Here is a 26,733-nt window from a genome sequence, read left to right on the forward strand (position 1 = left end):
AGGTTTGTGATGCAACTAAAGGAAACTACACACAGGGAATGGAGATTGTGCCCTATCTAGTAACAGAACCATGTTAGACAGCACAAGAAGATGCACCATATTTGGGTTATTATGGTTTTAAATGGCACGGCTAGGCTGGACATAGGGCCAATCTATTGCATTAATCCTGTGAGCACTCAGACTGGCTTCCAATAAAGCAGCAGTCAGTCATAGAAGATGCTTATTTTTTTCTTTAGTTATGTCAGGAACTTGTTTTTTTACATAGGACATAGAATATTTGAGCATGAAATAGGGTTCAGAATTTGGAGAGTGGGAAAGTGATATAAGAGGCGTCAATCTGTACACAATACACTTGACCAATCCAAGATATATAGTTAGGACCCTTCACTTAAAGAAATCAGAGAATAGGACCTTGAAAGGCAGAGGGTAGTTATATTTATAGAGAGTAGAATCTGGACTCCTAAATAGGTGACACAGTCCGTGTATAAACCCAGCATTGGTATCCATTAGTCTGTGTGTCATGGGGGTCACATTGCAGTAAAGGACCTCTGACGTCTGTGTTGACCCTCAAACCTGACAGTTTAACAAATGTCTCCAAATGCTTCATGAGGCCGGGAAGAAAGTCTTGGAACTTGCAAAGCGTCACTAGAAAGTCAGATCTAGTATTCACTGCACAAGGCTCTCACTGCCTTGATGTTTGGATTAACTCATAAGCCCAGCTAAGCACACAGTGCCAGTTAAAGTAGACCACCCAGCCCAAAACGGTACACCACCCAGGCCTATACCAAACGGTAAAGTAAGCAAACCAAGTAACGTGTTGTTACTAGGGGTGAATAACCTGTATCTACCAAAGCTCCATTAAATACCATTTTCTGTAGGACTGCATAGGCATCAACTTAAAGTGGAAGTGCCAACCAAAGTGCCTAAACAGATCAAGATGTGGTCCCAAATAAACAAACAAAGAGGATGGTAACACATAAATGTACCCTCACGCAGAAGTTGAAGTATTCATTTCACCTTTATTAAGAAGCGCAAGATTCCCATCAAAGCTAAAAGCTAAAAGACATCAAAGCTAACATTTGGGGCTCAGTAGAGCCCTATGTCCAGACAGTGTAATTTACCTGTACACACACAGACCCTGCATGTATAGCATCAACATCCTCCCAATGCAGCATCTGCAATAACATGCGTGTGCATCATCATATGCAAGACACGCATGACTCACCTTTATGGAGCAGATTTAAAAAAAATAAAAAATAAAAATCAATATATCAAAAGAAATGCATAACCACATGATGCACAAACACGACTTGTCAGTGGGACTAAAGTAAATAAATATTGTATTAACGGTGCACATTGTTAGCTGATTAATATTAAGTAATATTAATTCTTCATGTCACAATCACATTACTAGGCATTAACCAATTAAAATTCACAAACCAGATTAAATATTCATCATCAGTTATTTATATAGCGTCACTAATTCCGCAGCGCTGTACAGAGAACTCACATCAGTCCCTGCCCCATTGGAGCTTACAGTCTAAATTTCCTAACATACACACACACAGGCAATTTGATAGCAGCCAATTAACCTACTAGTATTGAACTCATGACCTCAGTGCATTGAGGCACAAGTACTAACCCCTAATCCACCGTGCTGCCCAAATATTGGCTAAATGACAACCTTTGGCAATGTTTAATATATAAATATATATTAAAATTTTATAATGTAGTACCAGGATTAAATAAAAATAATTTAACCTTTAAACCAAAATAAAGTACAAACGCATAAGAAAAACAAACACTAAACACCATGTGATATCATTTCACTCATGAGTTACAGGAGACGGCTATTCCATGATCAAATGTAAGTGACGTTATTAGAAAGTGGAAGCATTTAGGAACAGCAGCAACTCAGCCACGAAGCGGAGGACCACGTAAAATCACAGAGTGGGGTCAACAACTGCTAACGTGCATGGTGTGTAAAAATAGTCAACATTCTAATGATTCCATAGCTGAAGAGTCCCGAACTTCCACTGGCATTAATGTAAGCACAAAAACTGTACGGTGGGAGCTTAATGGAATGGGTTTCCATGGACTAGCAGCTGCATGCAAGCCCAACATCACCAAAACCAATGCCAAGCGTCGGATGGAGTGGTGTAAAGCACGCAGACACTGGACTGTGGAGTAGTGGAAACGTGTTCTGTGGTGTGGCGAATCACGCTTTTCTGTCTGGCAGTCTGATGGATGAGTCTGGGTTCGGCGGATACCAGGAGAACTTCACCTGCCTGACTGTATTATACCAACTGTGAAGTTTGGTGGAGGAGGGATATTGGTATGGGGCTGTTTTTCAGGGTTTGGGCTAGGTCCCTTATCTCCAGTGAAGGGCAATCTTAATATTTCAGCATACCAAGTCATTTAGGACAATGCTATGCTTCCAAATTTGTGGCAACAGTGTGAGGAAGTCTCTTTTCTATTCCAACATGTCTGTGCCCCAGTGCACAAAGCAGGGACTACAAAGACATGGTTTGACAAGTTCAGTTTGGAAGAACTGGACTGGCCGGCACAGAGCCCTGACCTCAACCCCATCGAACACCTTTGGGATGCACTGGAACGGAGATTACGAGCCAGGCCTTCTCGCCCAACATCAGTGCCTGACCTCAAATGCTCTACAGAATGAATGGCCCAAATTCCCACAGAAACACTCCAACATCTTGTGGAAAGCCTTCCATGGAGAGTGGAAGCTGATATCGCTGTAAAAGGGGGACCAACTACATATTAAAGTATATGTATTTGAATACAATGTCATTAGAGTCCCTGTTGGTCTAATCATCAATCGAATACTTTTGTCCATATAGTGTATATTCATTTTCTTTTGGTTCTTTTTGCTATGAAACAAAAACTCTCAATCACAAGCTATAGCCCTGTAATTCTAAACCAGCATCATTTATTACATTAGTAGGCGGGACAGTTTGCGTGATAATAGAGAGTACATAAAAATATGCAAACACGTGACGAACACCATATGTGGGCACGGCTATAGTCCCTCAAGCGGACGAGAGAGTCTCCGTATCAGCCTCTCTCCTTTGGGTCATCTCTTCCTGCGCTTCCAACACAGAGAATCAAAGAGAAGTAAGAGGCGGTATTCAATTAGGCCGACACATCCCAGCTAGTGTCAATACGGTAAAGCAACATCGTGGATTTCCCTCCACAACCCTATAGGGGTGCGAACAGAAATCCGGTGCGGAGGTAACGTGTTGACACAAGCCGCGATGTGCCGGCTTTATTGAATATGCCCATAAGAGTACAGTTATAACTAGGCGCAGTTTAATGAAAAAAAAAAAAAGATAATTAAATGCAGAAAGAGCTCAGAGTCCTATGTAGTCACTCAGAGGTTTGACAGCCAGAATCTGCATGAATTTCCCAGCTAGAGTACAGCGCTGACAGCTCAGGTTTAACCATTTTCATTATCTCGCAGGTGTGAAGATTAACATACACAAAATTCTATTTCTGTTCAATGTGACAGATTCTGACACTTACCAATAGGAAATACTTACACACTTGCAAAAGGGCAATTTAAATTAAGGAGCATTTTTATATTTAGCAGAATACCGAAGATGAAATGTTAGAGTATACAGAATGCTTCTACATGGAAACACTCTTAGATTTGGAGCCACTGCCACCTCCCATTACTCTAACAGATTAGGATTGCACCCTCTATGGCCCTCAATTTGGCATGAGGAGACGCAATGTGTCTCCGGATCGGTCCTCGGAGACACGGTGCACTGGAGTTTTTGCAGAAATCGGCCCTCATTTTCCCTAGAGATACGAGGGAAAACGAGTGGAGATATCTGTACCATACTAGCCCACAAGGAGTGCAGCTAGACATCGAGGACATGTCTGTCGGCACCTCGTAGATAACTGAATCTGACCCAAAGTGTGCACAGGGGGTTTTTTTTTTTAGAGCAAACCAAAAAACACCACATTTTCCAAGCCCCAATTGCAGATCTATACAGATTATTTAAATGACTCCCTCTCCCCCCCCCCAAAAAAATAATATCTAAAAACAGAAGTATGCTACTAGTTAATCCAACATTTGTCAAGCTTACAATTAAATTATTTAAAAAAAAAAAAAAAAAAAACACGTTAAATGGTCTTAAAAAGTGGAGGAATCTGAAAAGGTTCTTTCAAATTTATTTGATAAATTGAAGAATTTTTTTTTTTTTAGAATGTCAAACCTTCTTTTTTGGGCCTTAAAATTATTTTTTACCAGCTTAAGAAAATCAGACGTTTTGGGGTAGAATTTCAAAAGCGTCTTAAACGAAAATGTGCGTGTGGTTTTGCAAATAGCACAATAAAAGGCATCTTAAGAATACATGGCATGTAGTTATTATATACATATTTAAGTTCACTATGCATACAAAAAAAAACAAAAAAAAACTAGGAAATAATCCTGTTTGACTGCAATACAGGGGTAGATTTTACTAAAACTTCTAAAAGGAAGAGTGGAGGTATTGACCATAGCGGCCAATCAGATTCTAGCCATCATGTTCTAGAATGTACATCCAGATACTTAGAACCTGATTGGTTGCTATGGGCAACACCTCACATTTTCACATTCAACTTAAATATGTATATAATGACTACATGCCATGTGTTCTGAAGTGACCTATTTGGTGCCGTTAACTAGACCACACCCCCCATACACCATCATTTACAGGGTGCCTCTCATTACGCAGCGCTGGACAGTCAGCGTACAGATATGACATACATGAAAATAATAAACATAATTAAACATAACAGATACAGAAATATCATTAAACATAATAACACATACATGGATAGTCATGAGTTGGCAATTACATCTAGCACGGATACAGGTATGAACTCCAGGCGTGGCAGCGAACAAACAGCAAGAGACATAACATCAGGGTCATACGAGGTGGACACACATGAGTGAGTAGAGAGCACCTTGCCCGGTGTGAGCTTTCTGATCATCATAAACAAAACAAATGACTATATATCATTATAGAATATGAAGCACAAAAGGTCGACAATCCTAAAAACAAATTAAATCACAAAATTTCTATCCATTCACTTTGATAGAACATTACCCTTAGAAAGCAATGATATATCTTATAAAGGTCTAAAACAATGCTCAACGATAATCCTATAACTGCGGGATGCTGTGACCGTTGTCACGGATGTGGTTGAATATTTTCACTATTTTATTTATTTTTCCCTAAATGTGGCGTTTCAATATCATAAGTGTAGAAACAAGATTAAGAAAAAAAAAAGTCAAAAGAAATCTAAAAAAATAAAAATAAAATAAATTAATAAATAAAAAAAATCTGAGGATACAGCTGCTGTGGGGCGAGGTATTTGCTCTGATCTCAACTGTCCTAAAGACTCCTGTTGCTCCAGACCCAGCCCTAGCTCTCCTTCATGTTTATCCGACTTCCATTCCAAAGCACGATCACTACCTCTTGGGCCACATATTAATTGCTGCTAGAGCAGCGATAGCACAAAACTGGAAGTCTCAGTCCCCCCCTACCACTGCCCGAATCATCTCTAAGTTACAGTATAGCTTTGAGATGGAAACAATAGATACGCCCTATTCCCATCTGCATCAGCTCCCATCATAAAATGGTTCAGGTGGCATGAATATATTACAGATGGCCCCGGGGCTCCTCAAGATACTTCCGATTTTCCAACAGCTCACTCTCCAGCGGCCCTTATAGAATCTCCCCAGCCCACTGATCAGCTCTTATCCCCTGGTACCCCTCCCATAGTGGAGAGATCTCCAGATGATCAAAATGAAGGCCGATATGTCTTGCTATATTTCTCTGGGGTTGTCTGTTTGTTTGTTGGGGGTGGGGGTGGGGGGTTGTTGTTTTTGTTTTTCTTTCTTATGAGTGGAATGTTTTGTATTCTCCTTTCATTTTTAAATGCGCATTATTGATATTGTGTGTCTTATTTTAGTTTCAAGTTTAATTGAGTGACTCCTTTCCCCCTGCGTGGGGAATCCCTATGTGTTCCCCCTTGTTTGTAATTTCCTTTCCCCTTTTCTTTTTTTCCGTACCCCATATACCTTTGAAAAATTTGAATGAAAATATTGATGCAAAAAAAAAAAAAAAATGATTCGGACTGGTCCCTCCTTTGCATGCAATACGAAAATTAGAAAAACCAACACGTATCCGCATTTCTGCGGCAAACAGGTAGCATAGGACTATATTAAGTAGTTCCTGTTTTGAATGAAAAAGGGTTAACCGGTGGTGACAATTGGAAGAACTGTTTTGTATGGAACTTTTTGCTGGAAACAAGGTAGACACTGCAATAGCTGAGAGATTGGCAAAATAAAAAGGTTACTGCTTGATAATACAATATGCTGGCTAAGTATTAACAAAATTTAATGGCCCTACAAGTTGGCACGGTCCTATGAATATTTTACATCAGCACAGCAGACAAATAGCTGCAACAATGTAAATATTATATCGCTCTTAAGTTAACTACTAAACAATATAAAAGTCAAAATGGACTTTTCCCAAAGGGCATAAACTTAAAAAAAACAAAAAAAAACAAAACACCAACACCACAGAAAGGATCATAGTACCCGGCACTTAGGATAGATGGTTTATTAGCAGACATATATGCTGCGGTGTGCACAAAATATAGTTAATATAAGACAAGTACAAGCCAGGAACAAATACCGCCTGGCATAGAGCTCTTGAAATGCCCACAACAAAGAGCCCAGTAGAACAAACGTCACCTGCATGACTAGTGAAGCAATCACAGCCAGACCTTTGATTCCATTAGTTAAGTGAAGGGTTTGCTGCCCGGCACCCAGATGAATGATTCACGTGTCTACGTCTGGCAGGCTCAAGAAACGCTGTGTTGTTTTTATTCAGCGGCGTCACGTGAAGCTCAGAAACAGCATGTCACAGAGGAAAATAAAACTGTAGTGTTTCTCTACGCCATGTGCACCGCTGTCCGACAGGTTCAATTACACAGTCAGTGGTGGCAGGCTGCCACGTGGTAAATCACACTAAAGGGCAACAGCGCTACATATAATAATGTATGTTTTGTGTAAACAAATATAAATATTATAAAGAACAGACTTGCTGTGTGTGACAGGATGGACCTCCTATACCAATCCCGTTGTTTAACTGGGGACCAGCCTGATCTGCCTTGCCATCGTCCCCTTTCTTTATCCCTAACGTGCCCCCTCTAATCGCTATATAGGGCGCTCAACTGCCACCATCGGACTTCTTCACCGGCACCTGGAACCACTTCCTTCTGGGTACACACTTGCTGCTAGGGCACCCCCTTGCTGAGCCCTTGGGCTGGTACAATTTAAACTTGCCCAAAAACTTACATCAGTCTGTGATTTTCCAAATTACTGGCCGTTTGATGAATCAGATCAGAGAACTATCTCTAACACGACACACAGGACACAAAGGATAATAACCGGCTGCTGTACCTGTTGGCTAAAAATAGGTGTTGATCATTCTAAGATGAAAGCTTAATTAGCATGGATTTTCCTTTATTTCAGAAAAGTTACAGAACCAAGTGGCCTACAAAATCTCATATTAAATCAATACATAAACAATATGAAAATAAATACATTTAACACTCCCAAAGCCAGGACTTAACCCTTTACCAACAAGCCACAGCTCCCATTCGTTAAATATATACATTTAAACTATTAATCATTCCCTTTAACACATTTTGACATCCCCTAGCGCTAGGTTATAACCCATTCGGCACAGCGGCGTCAGGTATTAACCCATTCAATGCTGTGGCAGCCATCTTGACCATGTGGGAGGTGATGGGGACCCGGTCACTCGAGATTTTTGTTGCTTATAAGCACCTTTTAATCACAAAGTCATTTCTGACTTGTGACGGGAGACACTCCTTCACACATCACTATTTAAGCAAGTTGTAGCATAATCTAAGCATAAGACCCCCCCATGAGCAGACCCCCCCATGAGCACCCCCCCCCCCATGAGCAACACATACTAACCTGGGGCCCGCGGCTGGTCTCCGCTATTCTGACAGATCACATGATCGCAGGGGGAATGATTCCTCCACCCCTGCGATCGGATCCTGGTGCCTGGCTGTCACGGCGACAGCCAGGCTGAAGACAGAATAGTTGAGACCAGCGGCGGGCCCCAGGTAAGTCTGTGCTGAGCTGTTGTACCGGGCCCCCTGGTGAGCCCGGGCCCGGTACAACAGTACCCCCCCCCGTATCCCCCTGATGGCGGCCCTGCCTGTTGCCCTTACACATATTGATGACCGAGTCATGTGACTGCAGCCTACCTATTCATTAGAAGCCAATGACAACGCAGAGTATATGGCCCATGGCTCCAATTGTATAGTCTGCAATAACACGTCCTACATCTTAATATTTCAGGGTTAAAGAGAGAAAATAGACAGACAGGGAAAGCAGCAGCTTTGTAACTTCTCATTTGCTGCACCTTTCATTTCTCAACCTTATATGCTGTCCTTACGCTCTCCACCAATCTCTACTCCTCAGAGTAGTGTATTTCTGTTCTAGCTCAGAAACTACCTGGTGTATGGTCACTACATCAGTAGCCAATGTACCCGACGTTGCTCAGGATTAAATCTTCAAGTTATCAATGAGTTGGATGTAACTGTCAACCTTTTAAAAATAATCAGCTTAGCAGCTCTTCCAACACACCCATTAGGTGGCTGTCAAGTGTCGTTTTGGTTTTAATATATAAATATTTTCCAAACGCATCCAGTGGAAGGCCCAGAACAGACTCCCCGGGTCAAAATTCTGGCCAGCGCACATCAACGCGACGTCCAAATGGGTCCCTCAACCCCTTAAAATCTGTCCGGGATCCAACTCGACCACCTGTTTGTTGGCGAATATCTTCCACAGCTCTCAATGTAAAGCTGCCAAATGTTATAACATAGGGACAACGCGACAACTATTGAAAACATCATTTTTTGGTTGCAAACAACTGTTTGACTGCTGGACTGAAACCTCATGGCGACACGACATTGCAACAAATCTTATTTTCTAAATAGCATATTTGGTTTATTTACCAAATAATTTGTTAAGATATAGAGACTGCTACACATTACAAGTCAGAGCCGCGCAACGCCAGGTGACCCTGCTAGTTGAGATATATAGTATATATTATATGGAATTTCAGTGTAAATGAGTCTTGTAAGGAAACTGGAATTCAGCGACACAGTGGTTCATGTTGTGTTGACGATCAGTCAAAAGTTGAAGGCCGCCACCTGGCGCTTCCCTGGCACCGCTTACACTTGTGGGTAGAGAATTGATAGGCTAGCCATTTTTACCCCACAAAATGGCTGCCTCCAGTGTAAATAGGCTACAGAACCAATTTAAAAAGGCTATTGGACCAAAACGAACTCCCATTACCCTACACAAGTAAAAACAGACACTGCCCACATTGCCAATTCCAGATTATCTTGTTTTATTCTATTGAGATTTATTGAGTACTACAGCACTGAAATGGTGCATACACCTGTACAGAACACCAAGTAAACAGTACATTTACGTAAATTGTCGAAAACAGACCTCTTAAAAATGACAGGGTATGAGCATGCTCTTACTGAACGTCTTCCTCTAACAAACTTTACATAAATAAGGAAATATTCTAAATGCACTGACGTGTTGGCAGGTGAAATGTTGAGACTATGTTGTACGTCACAAGGAACTAGATGACAGAAATGTAAAAATAAACACTTTATATGCAAAACAAAGCACAGGTATAACCAACAACATCACAGTAAATCTAAACAAATAAGTTATCGCAAACATGGTCATTAAAAACAGATATGCACCCTTGACATCCAGATTTGCTTTGGCCAATAGCCATCTGTGAGTAACTTAATCGTTTTTGTAACAAGCAGCAAAAGTTCAACCATGCGAAATACCAAAAGGAAGAGAACTTAAAGGGATCATTAAATAAATAGATAGGAGGCAATTGTTTATGTGTAACAGTAGATCCTAATAAGCAGAGTTTGTAGTGCTGGTGTAGTTTAAGTTCCTTTACACAGAGTAATCAGCCTCACCTGATACATGATCCGTTTAACCAAATTGGATAATTGCAACGTGAAACCGGCTTAATGCGAGTGCTTAAAGGCAAACATAATTTTCTCCAAGAAATATATATTGTTCTAATGCCAATACTACTAAATGTGGCCTTACAAATAATTAACCAAAAATGATGCTACCAGTTAAAGAATAATCCTGCTTGCAGCCACTGTAGTTAGATGCGAAAAGGGTGACTTCCAACATATACTGATACAACAAAAGGTCTAACCAGCTCAATTTCTGCTGGAGTACAGTTTCAATACGGAAGAAATCCCTGGGCAGGTCTCACATTCAAATCCACCCACTGCCAAGTTTCCTCGAGTGGGGAGAAAGCTCCACTGTGTAGTGATTATCCGGCTTGATCACAAATGTTCTAATCAGCAAAGAGAAGTGCAGATAGGTGACACCTATACCTGATGAAGCCCAAGATGAAGGTGAAACGCGTAGGGTTCAAAACAGATATCACGCTAAATCGCACACTGCATACCACTGTCTCAAAAACCTACCCACCCCCCCAAGCAATTCTGCACTCTCTCTGCCAATTAGAAAATTTGTGATCAAGTAGGATAATCTCACTACACAGCGAAGATCTTTCCTACTCAGGGAAATGGAGAATTGCACAACATCTTGAAGATTTGAATAAGAGAGAGAAGCCCAGGGAGATCTCCAGTATCGAAACTGTACTCCAGCAGCATCTGAGCTGATAAGAATGAAAAAATATATATTGAGCAATACCGTGTAAAAGTATAATGTGAGCTTAATACGTACAGAGGAGAGAACGGACAGACACCAGTAAATCAAGGGACTTACTGCAGTTCTGGAAAGTGACGTCTTTTTAGATCGGAAAAAGATCTACAGAACATTCTGCTTACAAATGTGGTGGGAACCAATACATTAAAATACATTTTTGAAACCATGTATGCAAAAAATATATCTTAAAAAGGGAACATAATATGCCACCTTTTTTAATAACATACAGAATAGTTAATATACAGTATAGAATAAGTAAGAGTGAAATATGCAATATAATGGTTAGAAAGGACAAATTTGATCTTTCCTGCCGTCAATGTCCAGGAGGCAAAAGCGCCACATGTGAGCTCTGGTAGTGGCAGAAAGGGACTGGTGTTCAGGGTACTGGAGATGGCACCAGCCCCCGGGGACAAAGTCCTGGAAAATAATATCCCCCAACTCAGGCTTAGCGGTGCCAGGGCAGAGAAGGTTTGTGATCAATAGACTAAAGGGAACTCTAACCCATCTCCTGGCTGTCCTGCATTCAGCCCAGCGTTCACCTCAATGCTCTATCTGCTGCTCAGCAGTCTTAGCCCAAAGTAAGCGGTTGTAAGGAATCAGTCAGTCTACCCAGCAAAGAGGTGCTGCAGCAGCTGTACACACGATTCAGAAGCATAAGCAGTTCTGGCTGCCAGAGAAGGTGCTTGCTATTGGCAGCTATGCCCACTTCCCACATATACATTTGGGGGCATCATGTTAGTGCACAGTGGATCCTCAATGTCGGCAAGTGCCTGGTTACCAAGTGACGCCAGCGGGAGCTGAGAGCAGCAACAGGATTCTGGCTGATAGCAAACCCCCAGAGAGCTGATAAACCCACAGTGGGGCAAAGTAAGCCCATCCTGTCAACTTTCCATCTGCTATAATGTTGGAGGTGGGGGGGGGGGGTCCTCCTGCGGAATGTGTACTCCGAGACACATAGAGCTGGCACCAATTTCCTTGTTTGTAAACTGCTGCTTTATTTTCCTATATTGTGCTTGGCCCTGTCCTAAGCCTTACATAGAGATCTGTGAAGGTTATCGCCACCACACACAGCAGCTCGTGCCAAAGTATTCAGATGCACACAAGCTCCTTACACGAGCAGTGGGTACACTACCAGATCTTGCCCTTTCAGATAATACATTCCCGATATGGCCGTTCCCAAGCACACAATTCTGCAGCCAACATAAATAGTCCATTGTTTTACTACTGTAAGATTTCTTTTTTTTTTTTTTTTTTAGATATCTACATAAAATAAAAGTTGCAAGGGGCAAGCATCATTCATCCCGTACATACCTTATAAGGTGATAGCATTAAGGTCTGTGTAGTTAATGATGGTGCTGAGACATAAAGAGGTTATGATGTGTGATAGACGATCAGAAATGGGTGTTAAACTGACCTATCCAGTTTTGGACAACCCCAATTCTTTGAGTGTTGCCCTCTATACCCACTACTAATTTACCAAGGGTTCCCAATGTCCGCTGTCACCTGTTTGCAGCTGCTGTTTCCAGGTACAAGAGCAGCCAAGTCTGGATGGGTAATCCACATTACACAATCATTTCTGCATTAACCAATCAGTGTGGGTAGTACAAGAATTGGGGCAGCAATGGAACCTCTACCACTCTGCAAATAGGGAATAAATGTTAGTACATCATAACAGACGTGACGAGAGATAACAGTGGTCAATGCTTACATTGAATATAACAACTGCAACAAATTGAGGCTCTTTACTCAGATACATAAGTGTTCTTTGCACAGACTTGTCACAACAATAACACAATCCTAATCACCTCACTCGAAAGCTAGTCACAAATGCTCAGACACAGATTCAGCTTGGCCCTCCTCGAATAAACTGGCCAGACACTAAATCATGTATGGCCTCACAATTAATCACTCTAAGTCAGTGGTTCCCAAACTGTGTGCCACGGCGGACTACTTGGTAATTATTTTGGCTTAGGGGTGCCTTGAAAAAATTATTGAGACCCTAGGGGTGCCTCGAACTGAGAAAGTTTGGGATCCACTGCTCTAAGCGACCAAAAAAAAAACAGTCGATTGGACAGAATGGAAAACCAGCTCGGCCAATAGACACAATGTGGGATCAACAGCTGACAGATTCAGCCTCCTCATTGGGACATAGCGTTTGTTCAGGCGACCAATGAACTGATTGGTGCAGTTTGTCCCTTCATGTGTGTCCACGCTGCACACAGACGGAGTTGCTTAGGCAGTATTAGGAACAGCCCGTGTTGTTTACACACATACTTGTACACACTAAAGTGTGTTTCACACTCGGCAAGAAGACTTTAAGCCTCTTTTCTACAGATTATAGTTTCCTGGATCTGAGCAGACCTCAATAATAAAAGGAGCCTTAGCTGCCAGAGATATTTATGGCACCGCAGTGACACTGAGATTTTATCAAACACATTCAGCTGCTACAGCCAAACCAGCAGAATATTGATTAAAATACACGCTGGGAAAAAAAAAAAAAAAGGAGAGGCAAGGAGGCAGACAGTCACTGGGAGCGGGGCAAGGAGGCAGACAGTCACTGGGAGCGGGGCAAGGAGGCAGACAGTCACTGGGAGCGAGGCAAGGAGGCAGACAGTCACTGGGAGCGGGGCAAGGAGGCAGACAGTCACTGGGAGCGGGGCAAGGAGGCAGACAGTCACTGGGAGCGGGGCAAGGAGGCAGACAGTCACTGGGAGCGGGGCAAGGAGGCAGACAGTCACTGGGAGCGGGGCAAGGAGGCAGACAGTCACTGGGAGCGGGGCAAGGAGGCAGACAGTCACTGGGAGCGGGGCAAGGAGGCAGACAGTCACTGGGAGCGGGGCAAGGAGGCAGACAGTCACTGGGAGCGGGGCAAGGAGGCAGACAGTCACTGGGAGCGGGGCAAGGAGGCAGACAGTCACTGGGAGCGGGGCAAGGAGGCAGACAGTCACTGGGAGCGAGGCAAGGAGGCAGCCAGTCACTGGGAGCGAGGCAAGGAGGCAGCCAGTCACTGGGAGCGAGGCAAGGAGGCAGCCAGTCACTGGGAGCGAGGCAAGGAGGCAGCCAGTCACTGGGAGCGAGGCAAGGAGGCAGACAGTCACTGGGAGCGAGGCAAGGAGGCAGACAGTCACTGGGAGCGAGGCAAGGAGGCAGACAGTCACTGGGAGCGAGGCAAGGAGGCAGACAGTCACTGGGAGCGAGGCAAGGAGGCAGACAGTCACTGGGAGCGAGGCAAGGAGGCAGACAGTCACTGGGAGCGAGGCAAGGAGGCAGACAGTCACTGGGAGCGAGGCAAGGAGGCAGACAGTCACTGGGAGCGAGGCAAGGAGGCAGACAGTCACTGGGAGCGAGGCAAGGAGGCAGACAGTCACTGGGAGCGGGGCAAGTTTTACACTCAGAAGGGGTTGAAAAGTTGATTATTCATCAACTAGAAGTCACAGCAATAGATCATTTATAACTCATGGGTGAGATGATGTAAATTGTAATCCCAATTAGTGAAAGGAAACTGTTTACAACTTGAGTTGATCAAGTAAAATGCGATCTAATTATACCAGTTACATAAACATATAGGGCAGCGAGTTTTCTGTACAGAATTATTGGCGCTATATAAATAAATGATGATGATTATCTTCGGACGCAACTTGCATTTAAAAACAAAGCACGGAACTTGAGTGTACTTACAATCATATTCAACAACAAGCAGATCTCAATATACGTTTCCTTTTGAATCAGGGTATAAGTACAATCCGCCTAAACCTTACTTGCCGTATGTAGACAGACAGATTAGAGTGCAGTATACGCACATGCATGTGTCACATCAGAAGATATGCAAAAAAATATATATTTATAAAAAAAGTTTTGCTTTTTTAATAGTAAATATATAAATCAGGATGCTCTTAATACGTTTTAAAAGTCAATCTTATTTGCACACACACGTTCTGTGCTATCCAGTTGCATTCATACGTATAGTTTTTAAAACAAAGACTATGTCGTGTCAATCACCATCAGTCGGCACTTACACCTGCCCTGTAGGTGGTTCAAATAATACGGCTAAAAAAACAGACCCGAGAAACCCAGGACTTGAATGGGCCGCATCAGATCTAGCATGTCCTTACGCCCTGACTGTACATTGCCTTCATTCATCTAATCCTTCCCTACCCCCGTCCTGCCCCTCAAGTCATAGGCAGTTGTAAGTGTCATTTGCGTTCAGACATAGATAGCATGTAATTGCGCTCATCGGTGTGAGGTCCGTTGCAGAGCGTGTACAGCGGCATTACACGTAAGATACAGCACGCAAAGGGATTTATAGCCAGAGGTAAATCCGTGTGAAAGCCAGGCCCAGACTGGGAACACGGCTATAACGGCATCCGTCTGTGCTACCCAACAGTTAAAAAAATAAGCAGCGTAGCCTCAAGCAGGCTCCCAGCTGGGTTTTTAATAAAACGGTCATTGTTCCCCTCTATGGTATTGAGTTGGCAGAAATTCCAACAGACAGATACCAATGCGGGATGGCATGTTTTGTATGCCAGTCTGGACCTGGGGGTAACAGCTATTTTAATGGCTAAACCAATATTGAGCGTACCATACAGTGCCTCGCGGTGCCTCGGCTCGCCGCGCGGTGCCTCGCGCCTCGGCTCGTCTCACGGTGCCTCACGTCTCATCTCGCCGCTCGGTGCCTCGCGACTCAGCTCGCCGCGCTGTGCCTCGCGCCTCAGCTCGTCGCGCTGTGCCTCGCGCCTCAGCTCGTCGCGCTGTGCCTCGCGCCTCAGCTCGTCGCTCAGTGCCTCGCGCCTCAGCTCGCCGCTCGGTGCCTCGCGTCTCAGCTCGTCGCTCAGTGCCTCGCGTCTCAGCTCGCCACGCAGTGCCTCGCGCCTCGCCGTGCCTCGCGCCTCGGCTCGCCATACATTGCCTCGTCCCTCAGCTCGCCATACAGTGCCTCTCACCTCAGCTCACCATGCAGTGCCTCGCACCTCAGCTCACCATGCAGTGCCTCGCACCTGTCGGGGGTATCCCACCACTGGACTCACACCTCTGATGTCACTGGTTCCTCATTCATCGACAGGCTAAATATTGGTCAACAAAACGGATAACTCAGCCTGCGTCCATGATTAATATACTTACAGTTATGCCTTGCACAAGGGGACATATTTGTCAAACTGACTGAGGTCAAACATGAGGAAACAGCATATACTCAACCACATACTAAGTAACAGATTGAAGAGGTAGATATGATGAGATCTGCACACACACAACCAAAAGCAGAGTATTCTTTCTGTACACACCAGCACCCCCACAGTGCTGTACACTAATGTATACATGAGATGACACATACTGATTCAATAACATACAATCAATACAGCAAGCAACACACTGAATCCCTAATGCTGGTCTGTCAAGCAATTTTAAATGATCAAAATTCAAATCAATTGGGCAGAACTAAAAAACTTTGGTCCAGTTTTGGCTTTTGAAAACCATCATGGCAGCCTCCAGTCAACAAAAAAAGTAGCACTATGGTGTCCATCCTGAAATTAAACTAAACATACCACATACACTGCTGCTAACGGACCTGTTTCTTGCCAAAATATGGCCGCAGAGCTGTGGCAATTCATTACTGGCAATAACATCTTATAGGGTTAACTTTTATTTCAATGTATGAAATTCTCAAAGCAATTAGCGCAAGGTTCTATTCTCAGATACACCAGAGAACTGCTTCGTTTTACATGAAGATCGTGGTCTCACTATGGTCACATCCCAGGAGCAAGATAGCCAATGTGCCTAAAAATTGCTGCTGGCACCTAACTTTTTAGAGCCATTCCTTATCATGCCACGTGATACACATTTTCCCTGGCTGCTTAAAATATCCTGCCGATTCCTAGATCACACTGACTGGCTACCCTGGTCTAAAACACGACTTTCTGTTCATAGCCCGATTACTTTAGGAAAGGCTCGGTCTGCTATAAAAATGAGATTAACTGGCAGGAGGACTCAGCAATGTGAAAAAGAATCTCATTAAAAATCTTTAATTTCAGTGTATTTTCAACCATTGCCGGCGACTGATCTCTATGCATCGCACAAATCAGTCGGCCAATTTATAGAGCAGCGAGAACAACAGAGCTCAGCAAAGGCCATCGGCAGATGACGTGATCAGACAATAAGCACCTGCAACATAACACAGAGAGTCAGTTACACAATTACAGAGATAAGAAAAGAGCAGACTGGTACTGTTATGCATTATAGAATGACAGCCAATTACCATGACCTCTTTATAAACAATATTAATGATCTTTTTACAGTACCTGAATACAGCAACATTATGACAGTCTATGAACAATATGATTTGTGCCTGTGTCAACTTGCAGACTTTAAACGTCATAGCGTTACTGTAAATAGGAACAGGCTTCTAGCCCTACCCAACAGTCATTACCACCTTACATATTTTCCTTGACTTACTGTAATAACTTGAAAAACATGTGCTACAAAGACAGATACCAAGTGACCGTTGGACACCAGTCTGTACTAAAGTGTTGCTGTCACCTACACATCAGCTATTTATATAGCGCCACTAATTCAGCAGCGCTGTACAGAGAACTCATTCACATCAGTCCCTCCCCCATTGGAGCTTATTCTAAATTCCCTAACACACAGACACAGAGCTAAGGTCCATTTAACAGCAGCCAATTAACATACTAGTATGTTTTTGGTGTGTGGGAGGAAACCCAGGTAAACATGGGGAGAACATACCAACAAGGCCATGGTCGTGGGATGGACCAATATCCAGCCAATCACATCACTGGGATGTAGTGACATCACTGCAGCTCTAGTGCATTCTAATGAATATCGCTCCAGCCCAAAATAAGTACTGTCTCCACTCTATGTACCACGTATACTGTAAAAGGGAAAAATTGTACACCATCTACTGGGCATAAATTCAAAATTTGTCTAACACATCATCATCATTATTTATTTATATAGCGCCAACATATTCCGTAGCGTTTTACAATTGGGGACAAACATAGTAAACTAATAAACAAACTGGGTAAACAGACAAAGGTGAGAAGGCCCTGCTCGCAAGCTTACAATCATACTTGCCAACTCTCCCGGAATGTCCGGGAGACTCCCGCATTTTGCGAGAGTCTCCCGGACTCCCGGGCGAGTGTGGCAATCTCCCGAATTAGATCCCAAACTCCGCGATTCCCGATGAATCGCGGCAATTTGCGTCATGACGTCACAGAGGGCGGGGCCGAAATGACGCGATTTTGCGCGGCCCCGCCCCCTCACGCCCCCCTCCACTGGCTGGCTCCCGGAAGGTAGCTGAAGAAAGTAGGTAAGTATGCTTACAATCTATGGCAGTGTTGTAGTTTCACAACACCTGGAGTGTCACTGGTTAGCCAACACTGATCTATGGGATGGCCCAGTTAAAGTATAACTTCTCCCAATAATGAACATTCAACATTTGGTGCGAAAATTCAGGATTGGGTGGAATTATGCTTAAATTGCACTATGGGAGGTTGAAACCTTCACAGATTCTAAGGGGCCGATTCAACTCTCCCCCTTGAACCATGGCGAGCACACCGCAACGATGGAACATCATAGTTTTCCTGGAACCCCAGAGATGTGTGCAGGAAATTCTGTGCTACTCCGTGGCACTGCAGGCGATTCCCGGTGGCTCGTGTCGGAGAATTGAATTAGCCCCTAATACTCTTAACTGGAGTTATACTAGGATATCCATAGCATGAATTCAACTAGCATTAATTGTATGCGTATTTAGTAAAATGGTAGAAGCCTGGAGAGAAGAGGTACAATGTGGGTGATCAGCTAATAACTGGCTGTTACACATCTGCTCATCACAAGGAGCACTGGAACTCAAAAATTGGGAGAGAATATTTTGGTTAAGGGTAGAGGATACATATAGGAGGTGTCTGTGGCACGGTGTTCCCCACAGTGCATGTACCAAAGTCCTGCAATCAGATTTTACCCTGTGCAGCGTTGGACAAATGCAGGAGAAAGATGGCCTATAGCAGTGATGGCTAACCTGTGACTCCAGGTGTTGTGAAACTACAAGTCCCAGCATGCTCTGCCAGCTAGTTATCTACTGGCAAAGCATGCTGTGGCTTGTAGTTTCACAACACCTGTAGTGTCACAGGTTAGCCATGGCCTATAGCTTTAAAAATACTACTAAATCTGGGAGTCTTTTTTCTGTTATCTTAATTGGTCACACACGTCCCATGGCTGCGTAAAATTGTTATTCTGAAAGCCAGATTTGACCAACTGGCTCCCAAACTCTACACTATTTTCTCAACCCTGTGCACTTAATGTTGGTGTATACTGGTTTATATTCCATCGGAAATACATTCTCTCAGGTGTAATCAGTATTTATACCTGACTGAATGTACCTGAGCGTGTCATAACACAGGTAAACAGAAATCACCCGTTTATGTACCCTAAATAAGGCCGATATATTCAATACAGAACGTCAGCATGAGCTCAGACAATCAATAATTAACATGACAATTTGCCAAAATGAACGTCTTATAGCAAACACAGCAAATGTATAGCCAGCGCCAGATTCCCTTGCTTCATTTTATTAATTTAGAAAATATCTGTCTCTCTCAAATGGTCTATACCTCCTAACGCTGCACATTTTCTGCAAACTCACGCTGTACAGCAGATTCTGAAATTCTTGTCATGCATTAAGCAAGTCTTATATCCAATAGTTGTGGCGCTTTCAAATTAAAGTTTAACCAAAGCATGAAGGCGAATAAAAAAAAATTGAATTCAATTATTTCTATTTCACAAACTTCCAATTTATTATTTAGTAGTTGCTTGTCAAGTTTATAAAATCATTCTGATCCAATAACTTGCATTCCTCTCTGTGACACTATATAGCAGGTATGGTCAACCTGTGGCTCTCCAGATGTTGAGAAACTACAAGTCCCAGCATACCTTGTCAATTACCAACAGGCTATCTAGTGACAAAGCATGCTGGGGCTTGTCGTTTCAAAACACTGATCAGCCCATCCAAGGTAGACTGGCAGTGAGTGACATAACTACTTCCTACATTTTTTATTCTCCAGGTCAGGCAGTACAGCATGCACACTATTGCACAGCAGTGACCAGACATTACACCGATCCACAGCAAAAACAACAAGCAAATGACTTATCCTAGTGAATTACACTATCCTGCTCACACTGGCAGTGACAAAACATTGCAACACATATTTTTGCAGTCTCACACTCATTTTCATGTAGTGATAGATAGATATATATATATATATACACACACACACACACACAAATAAGTATATTTTAGATACATTCTTAACTCAATATATGTTTCACGATAACTAGTCTATTGGCTTTTTGCTGCTATATTCATTTGTATTGCTGCAGGGTTTTTTACCCTTGGAGGCCACACAGAACTACTCTGGATATAGAGCAGTCCCCAGCGAACAAAGCGTAGCTGACCAGTGTTATATCCAAGGGAGCATAAACAAACAACACCGCCTAAGCGAAAGGGCATGGGTGAAGATTACAAAATGCAGAAAGAAAAAAATAATGTACAAACCAATAAAATTAAGTTGCCTAAAGGTGAATAACATCATAATGATTTTACAGCCGTGGATATTTATTTCATGGAAATGGGTTACTGATTTGCCTTGTAAAACCAATGCGCTATCCAGCAGGAGGTCATCAAATCATAGGTAAATCACTAGACATGGTCGCTCCCAGAGCTTCGCCTTGAAATAAACCAGTAAACCTAGGACCTCGGCGGTTGTTGCACCATAAGCCAATGTTCCCCTCTCCATCCATATAACGGACAGCATCTAACACAGGTCTGTGCGGAGCCTGTTCCTTATCCATTACAGAACAAAGCATATGGAAGGGATGCAGGAACATCCGCTTGTTCTATCCAGGTGTGTTCTGCTGTTCATCGACAGTTCTACATTCCGTTACAGAACACTAGTGACATCAATACTCTAATATAAGTAATAACAATCATACTCACAAAATAAAAAAAATAGGATATATAGTACACAATCTCTGACAAATATTCATGTTGCCTATTTATATATATCTATATCAGGAGAGAGAGACAGGATTTAGTAGATACGACAACTCACCAAAATCAATTTATTTTGATCTAGACATTTATTGAGCACATATTTACTTTGAACCAATACGCCAGGCTATGCAAATCCCCTAAATTGAACGGTAAACACAATTCACATCTATATCTGTCAGAATACGACAGCACGCTGCGTTACGTCCGCTGGGCGGTGGGTCTCACTGCTCAGCTAGAGGGATTTTATTTTTTATTAAGCATCAAGAAAGGAGGTCTGTGCCTCACAGGCAAGACATTTTTCTTCTGTAAACTGGCTCCACCAGGCTATAAAGTGATGTCTCTTGATTTTCCTGTCAGAGATTACCGACAGAGAGCCCCAGTACCAGAGGCGGCTGATTCTCAGGTGGAGCCGTGTGGGAAATACTACAGTTGCCAGGCAGAATGAATAACCCAAGCCGTGAGTCATGCTGTAAGAATACAAAGCACTTATGCTGTGGGGGGGGGGGGAGGTAACTTTTAAATAAAAATAATAATAGCTTAATAGATTTGAAAGCAATTTAATAGTAAGCTACATGTAATGTAGGAATAATGCGCTTTTAAAAGCCTACTTTCAGTCACATCAGGTGAGCGTCACAGAAAACAGCACTTATTCCCTTGGCCAAGCACAGACAGGTTGTATTCAGTGGGAACAGCGTTTCCAGTCACACGTTGGCGTTTTAAGAGATTATTGAGTGATGGGTGAGCATTGGTTCGCAGTGCGTCAATACTCTGACGGCTGAAGAACCTTGGTGTCTTCCTTAGTAGAAAAAAAACTAGGAAATGTTTAACTTGTAAGGATTATTTCCTAGAATGAAGACTGACTGTACGCCTGGATTAACAGGATGAGTACAACTAGATTCCAGGGTTCGTTTTATTGAATTTGGCACCCAAAGCGAAGGCTGGTTTGGACTTTAAGTACTATGTGGAACTCATGCTCACTCACTTAAGTGGCAACAGTCAGCATATATAAGATATTAATGGCACAACTACTGGGTGACTAATGAAAATAATATCTGTCCTCATCTGGGCAGCTCTCTGGCTGTATCTGGTTCAAGATCTGCTAGTTAATGGATTGTAATTGTTCCCAGCTAGGAGACAGACAGTACACCCTACAATATCACACTGCAAGTGGGCAATGTCTGTTTATCGAGTACATACCGGCAGACAGATTGATTAGATCATTTCCACTCTTCCTAGAGGTTCTGATGTCATATTTTAAAGTCCATAACTTTATGGGAAAGGCTCATTGACTTTGCAGCCAGACGCAGGTTAACCTTTTGTTTGAACACTTTAGCTATGGTCACATTTTAATCTGCTTTTCCAGAAAGATAATGGGTCACCTCCTCGTGGAACCAGAGGCTACTTCGGAAACCCCTGAATAATGTGATTTTGGCCACAACTGGTCTAAACTGCACATAATCAGATCAAACATTAATTGGATGCAGAAATCTGTGGTAGATGACCGATCAATTGAGGGAATTTAAGCGGTATCAGAAAGTGGGGTCAGCCCTGCAATTTTGGCAACATAAACACATGTGCTGATAAACAGAACAATCAATGAAGCATAGGTAATTGGACCTCGCTTCTGATGAACTTTAAGACCCATTAACATACTTAATAACTTCACATAGTGCTTTAACATGCATTCTCATAGAACGCTGCAAGCAACACTAAAATGTACATGACGTAAAGCGAGATCGTGTCTATAGAGATATAGAGACATGCAGTCACATTATTTATCCATCAGAAGGCATATACTAAGCTCTTTGCTGCAAGCTAAATGCTTGATTTCAACACATGTGTATTATGAGCCATAAGACAAAGCGGTTTAATTTTAAAAGTTCGAAAAAGTGAAAGCAGGATGAAGAGACTTAGATTGTGTGTCCGCTCATCAAACGCCACAGCAAGCAAGTCCTGTTTAATATACCACATAAAACTGGTCACGCCATCACTGTAAATCAGCTTTGCTTTCCAAATAGTGTTATAACCCCATCTACCTAAACCAGGACACCTCAAGAACAGGACTTATGAAAAAGCACACAAAGTGTGCTGATTACATTGAGAGGTACACAGATATAGGCCAGGAACACTGGAGACAGTTCATTCCTCTGCTAGAACAAATACAAACATCAGATGCAGGTCTGTTATCCACTTTTCATTAGATGGAGCAGAGAAGTTAACTAGGGATGACCAAACTTTTAAAAAACTGTTCCACAAAATATTCTCCCCATTCCACATATGGGCAAGGATCTTTGCACGCTTATTTCAGGCTACTATTCATCTATTGTGGAACTACAAGTGCCTGGATGAAGGAGCAATTTGAGGCAGTGTGCATGCTGGGACTTGTAGTACCACGAAGGCTGGAAAGCCACAGGCTGTCTACCTATACTTTATAGGCACCGAGACGTATTATATAAAAATATAAAGCAGAAGAATACGTAAAGAGCTGACCGTCATGGCTGCAGAAGGTGATAACGGATATTCGACAACTCCAACATCTGTGCTTCTAACAAAAGAGGAAGCGTTGCACAAAAATCCATTATAATTACTCATAGGGTACATATATCCGTACACAAGGATATAGGACACAGAGCTTAAGCCTTAACCCACACTAGAAAAACAATAATATGAGCAGTAGAAACAGAAAATTAAGTTCACCTCCAAATTCCAAATCCTCTTATTCTCACCCAGGAAACCAGGACGCGGGACTCATGACCTCCACTGTGATTTAGATTTATATTATAAAAGAAGGAAAAGAGGACAGCAAGGAAGAGAATGAGCTGGTGTAACAGAACTCATATTCTTTTACGTTACAATGCAATGATCTCACTTCTATAAATAACACTTCCAACACAGTGTTGTGACAACACAGAGTGCAACATCTTGACTCCAAAAATCAGAGATGAAATAACTATTAGTGGATCGGTCTTGTTCCTCTACATAGGCGGTGATTCAAAGCCTGTAGGATGAACATTTGGGGTCAGGGAGCGGCTGTATGACAAGCCTAATATAATGTGTGTCCTAGAATGTGATGAAACCTTTTCCCGGTGAATCACTCAACCTTCCAGAACAGATTAGCCGACATAAATATACTGGAGGCAGGGGAATGTAGAAAAACACTGAGCGTACACTGAAAGGGTTACACGAATGCTGTAATATCAGTCATTGTAATAGATCATGGTGTCCTCATAACAAAGGATCTGCCTCAGGTCTGAATACAGTTACCTCAAGAGGCAAGACATGTGGATCCCACAAGAATAATGCACCTTTAGATATATATTCTTATAAAGAGCACATTAAAACACAGTTAGCTGATAGAGAAGAAACAAAGCATCGCACTCAACTATATGTAAAATAATAGTGTTACTAAACTATAGCAGTGTTTATTCAATCTGATGTCACTTAGATCAGCAAGACCTTCTAAAGTTAAGAGAGTACAACAATGCCATCTACATTACACTGCATACAGAATGAGGGCTAGTAGGCAGCGACAGAGCAGAATAATGACAGATCATACTATCCCATAACAAATATCTTCAGGAAGTCATCAGTTTATCTACAGAGATCTAGCAGAGCCACAGGTGACATCATTTAATAAAATTCAAATTCAGCCAAGAACAAGGCGCTGCTTCTCCACACTTCTGCCTAGTGTTTGAAAAAAAATACAGCCACAATAAAAGATTCATAAATGAATCAAAGCAGTAAACCACACTGCACAATCTCTGAGGACAGAAAGCAGTTTGCAAATATGCTATTCTTCACTTCTGGCCTGAAACAATCAATATAACTCAAGTAGGTCTGGGTAGATGTGCACTAGACATGACCTAAAGTGGTATATTAGCAAAATACCATATGATGTGATGACATGTGGAATGTTAGGACCAGCACACAATGCATGACAGAAGGAGAAACATATCCATTTGCAATATGGGCCGATATCAGGTGTAAGTCTAACAACAAATTAAAATAAACGTTAATCTATCGGACTCTTATCTTGTGGAACACTTTGATTAATATAGCGTATGAACATGTGTATGGTATACTGGTAGCAGGTTCGAGACCAGCAGAAAACTTGAGTCTCAGATTAGCATTTACAGTGTGTGCAAGACATATTTATATATATATATATATATATATATATATATATATATATATATATATATATACATACATATACATATATATATACATACATATACAGGGTGTGTGAGACAAGAGCAGTTCTGGTAACATTGTGACATGTCAGGAGCACACAAAGAATAAATAAGATTACAGTGGTGAAGTTCTATCTAATAACATGAGTCATTAATGGGCTGTGTGTACTAGCATGCGACAGATGATCACAGAGAATGAAAAAGCCGCATGGCAGCCACTGAAAAGGGGCCCCCAGGGGCCAGCACCAGGAGCCAACACACAGCCCCAGCTCCAGCACTCACCTTGGGTTTGTAAAGCCACTTTCTGAACCTGTTCATCATTCCCTCCGGGGCTGTGCGGCTGCTGGATGTCACTGATCCCCAGGGGGACTCCCTACCTCCGCTGGCTGCTAGTCCTGGCACAGCGGCTGATATCCCCCGGTGTCAGTCACAGTCCTGGGACACCGTAACCCGGCTCCCCCCCTTATTAGCAGCAGCAAGGGGTCCACTGACAGCCCCAAAACAGTCACCATCCCAAGCGAGCACAGCCACTATGATACGGCCGCGCATGCGCAGAGTCTTTCCGAAGGCCGAGCAAGCGGTATAGCACCGCCCACCTCATGTCACAGCAACCAATGACAAAAAAAAGGCGGGGACATAGGTTCCTGTGACACGCCCTCTCGGGGGAGGAGCTGCTGGTTCCCGTACGCCATTTATGATATGGGCAAAACTAGTATTTGAGAACTGAGTTAGGGCTAATGTCAAGTCATGAAAACAAAAATAGAAGAAAATGCAAAATTAATTGGTTATAAAGTATCAACTTAAACAATGCTTAGTTGGCGATGCCCATATGTATCATATGCCCATATGTGTGCCCATATGTATAGATCGCTTTTGAAATCGAGCATTGAGATAGCATTTAATGGTGCATATAATACGCTGGGCTTCTAAGTATGCCACGAAAAATGACGATGTTTGATAATTTAATACAGAGAATAGAAATAAGCTGCCCACAACAAATATGGCCACGGTGCAGCGCAGGAGCAGTGACGTGTGCCCCCTCTCACCAATACATATGCAATGTATTTATACATCAGTCTCTCCAGAGATGTTTATATACATACCTAGAGACATTTCCCATAATAGTGACGTAGTGCTGAGCTGGAAAGGGGAAATATTAACAACAGGGATGTCTTATTCCCATTAATATGTTTAGGAAATAGGGATTGCTGTTCATGCAAGCCCTTATCAATGGTAAGCTAATAAATGCATTTGACCACACCCACAAAAAATCAAATGCACTAAAGAAAATCATGACTTGGGGGGAAAAAAACCATAGTTACCAGGTTCTGTACTAAGCCAATAAAAATCTAGTGACATTTTCATCCATCAGTAAGGCAAAATAATAATATATTTAGGAAAGTAGTAACACTCCTCACGTAGACTGTAGTATAAAATTCCTAAAACTATGTAATATAAATAACACAAGTATATAAATAGACCAGCAGCGGAATAGCATCATGGGAAAGAGGGCAGGTGAAAATCAATGCACACACCTGTCCACAGGAGATAAGGAGTGATTTACTATGCACTTTTATATCTTCTTGCATAAGCACATACCATCTGACAGGTGGAATTACACAACTGTAATAAAGTAG

At 42.5% G+C, this 26,733-nt stretch overlaps 1 protein-coding gene across 2 annotated transcripts in view; it reads right to left on the reverse strand.

The window, feature by feature from the left end:
- Positions 1-25,640, reverse strand: part of ZFYVE28 (zinc finger FYVE-type containing 28) — a 154,724-nt gene extending 129,084 nt beyond the window's left edge. For both annotated transcript variants that reach the window (XM_075194222.1, XM_075194221.1), the window contains exon 1: positions 25,379-25,640. In XM_075194222.1, the coding sequence (XP_075050323.1) occupies positions 25,379-25,417 (39 nt within the window). In that variant the 5' untranslated portion in view covers positions 25,418-25,640. The remainder of the gene's footprint in view (positions 1-25,378) is intronic.
- Between the last annotated feature and the right edge of the window lie 1,093 nt (positions 25,641-26,733).

Source organism: Mixophyes fleayi, chromosome 1 (genome assembly GCF_038048845.1).
Source record: "Mixophyes fleayi isolate aMixFle1 chromosome 1, aMixFle1.hap1, whole genome shotgun sequence".
NCBI classification, from domain to species: domain Eukaryota; kingdom Metazoa; phylum Chordata; class Amphibia; order Anura; family Limnodynastidae; genus Mixophyes; species Mixophyes fleayi.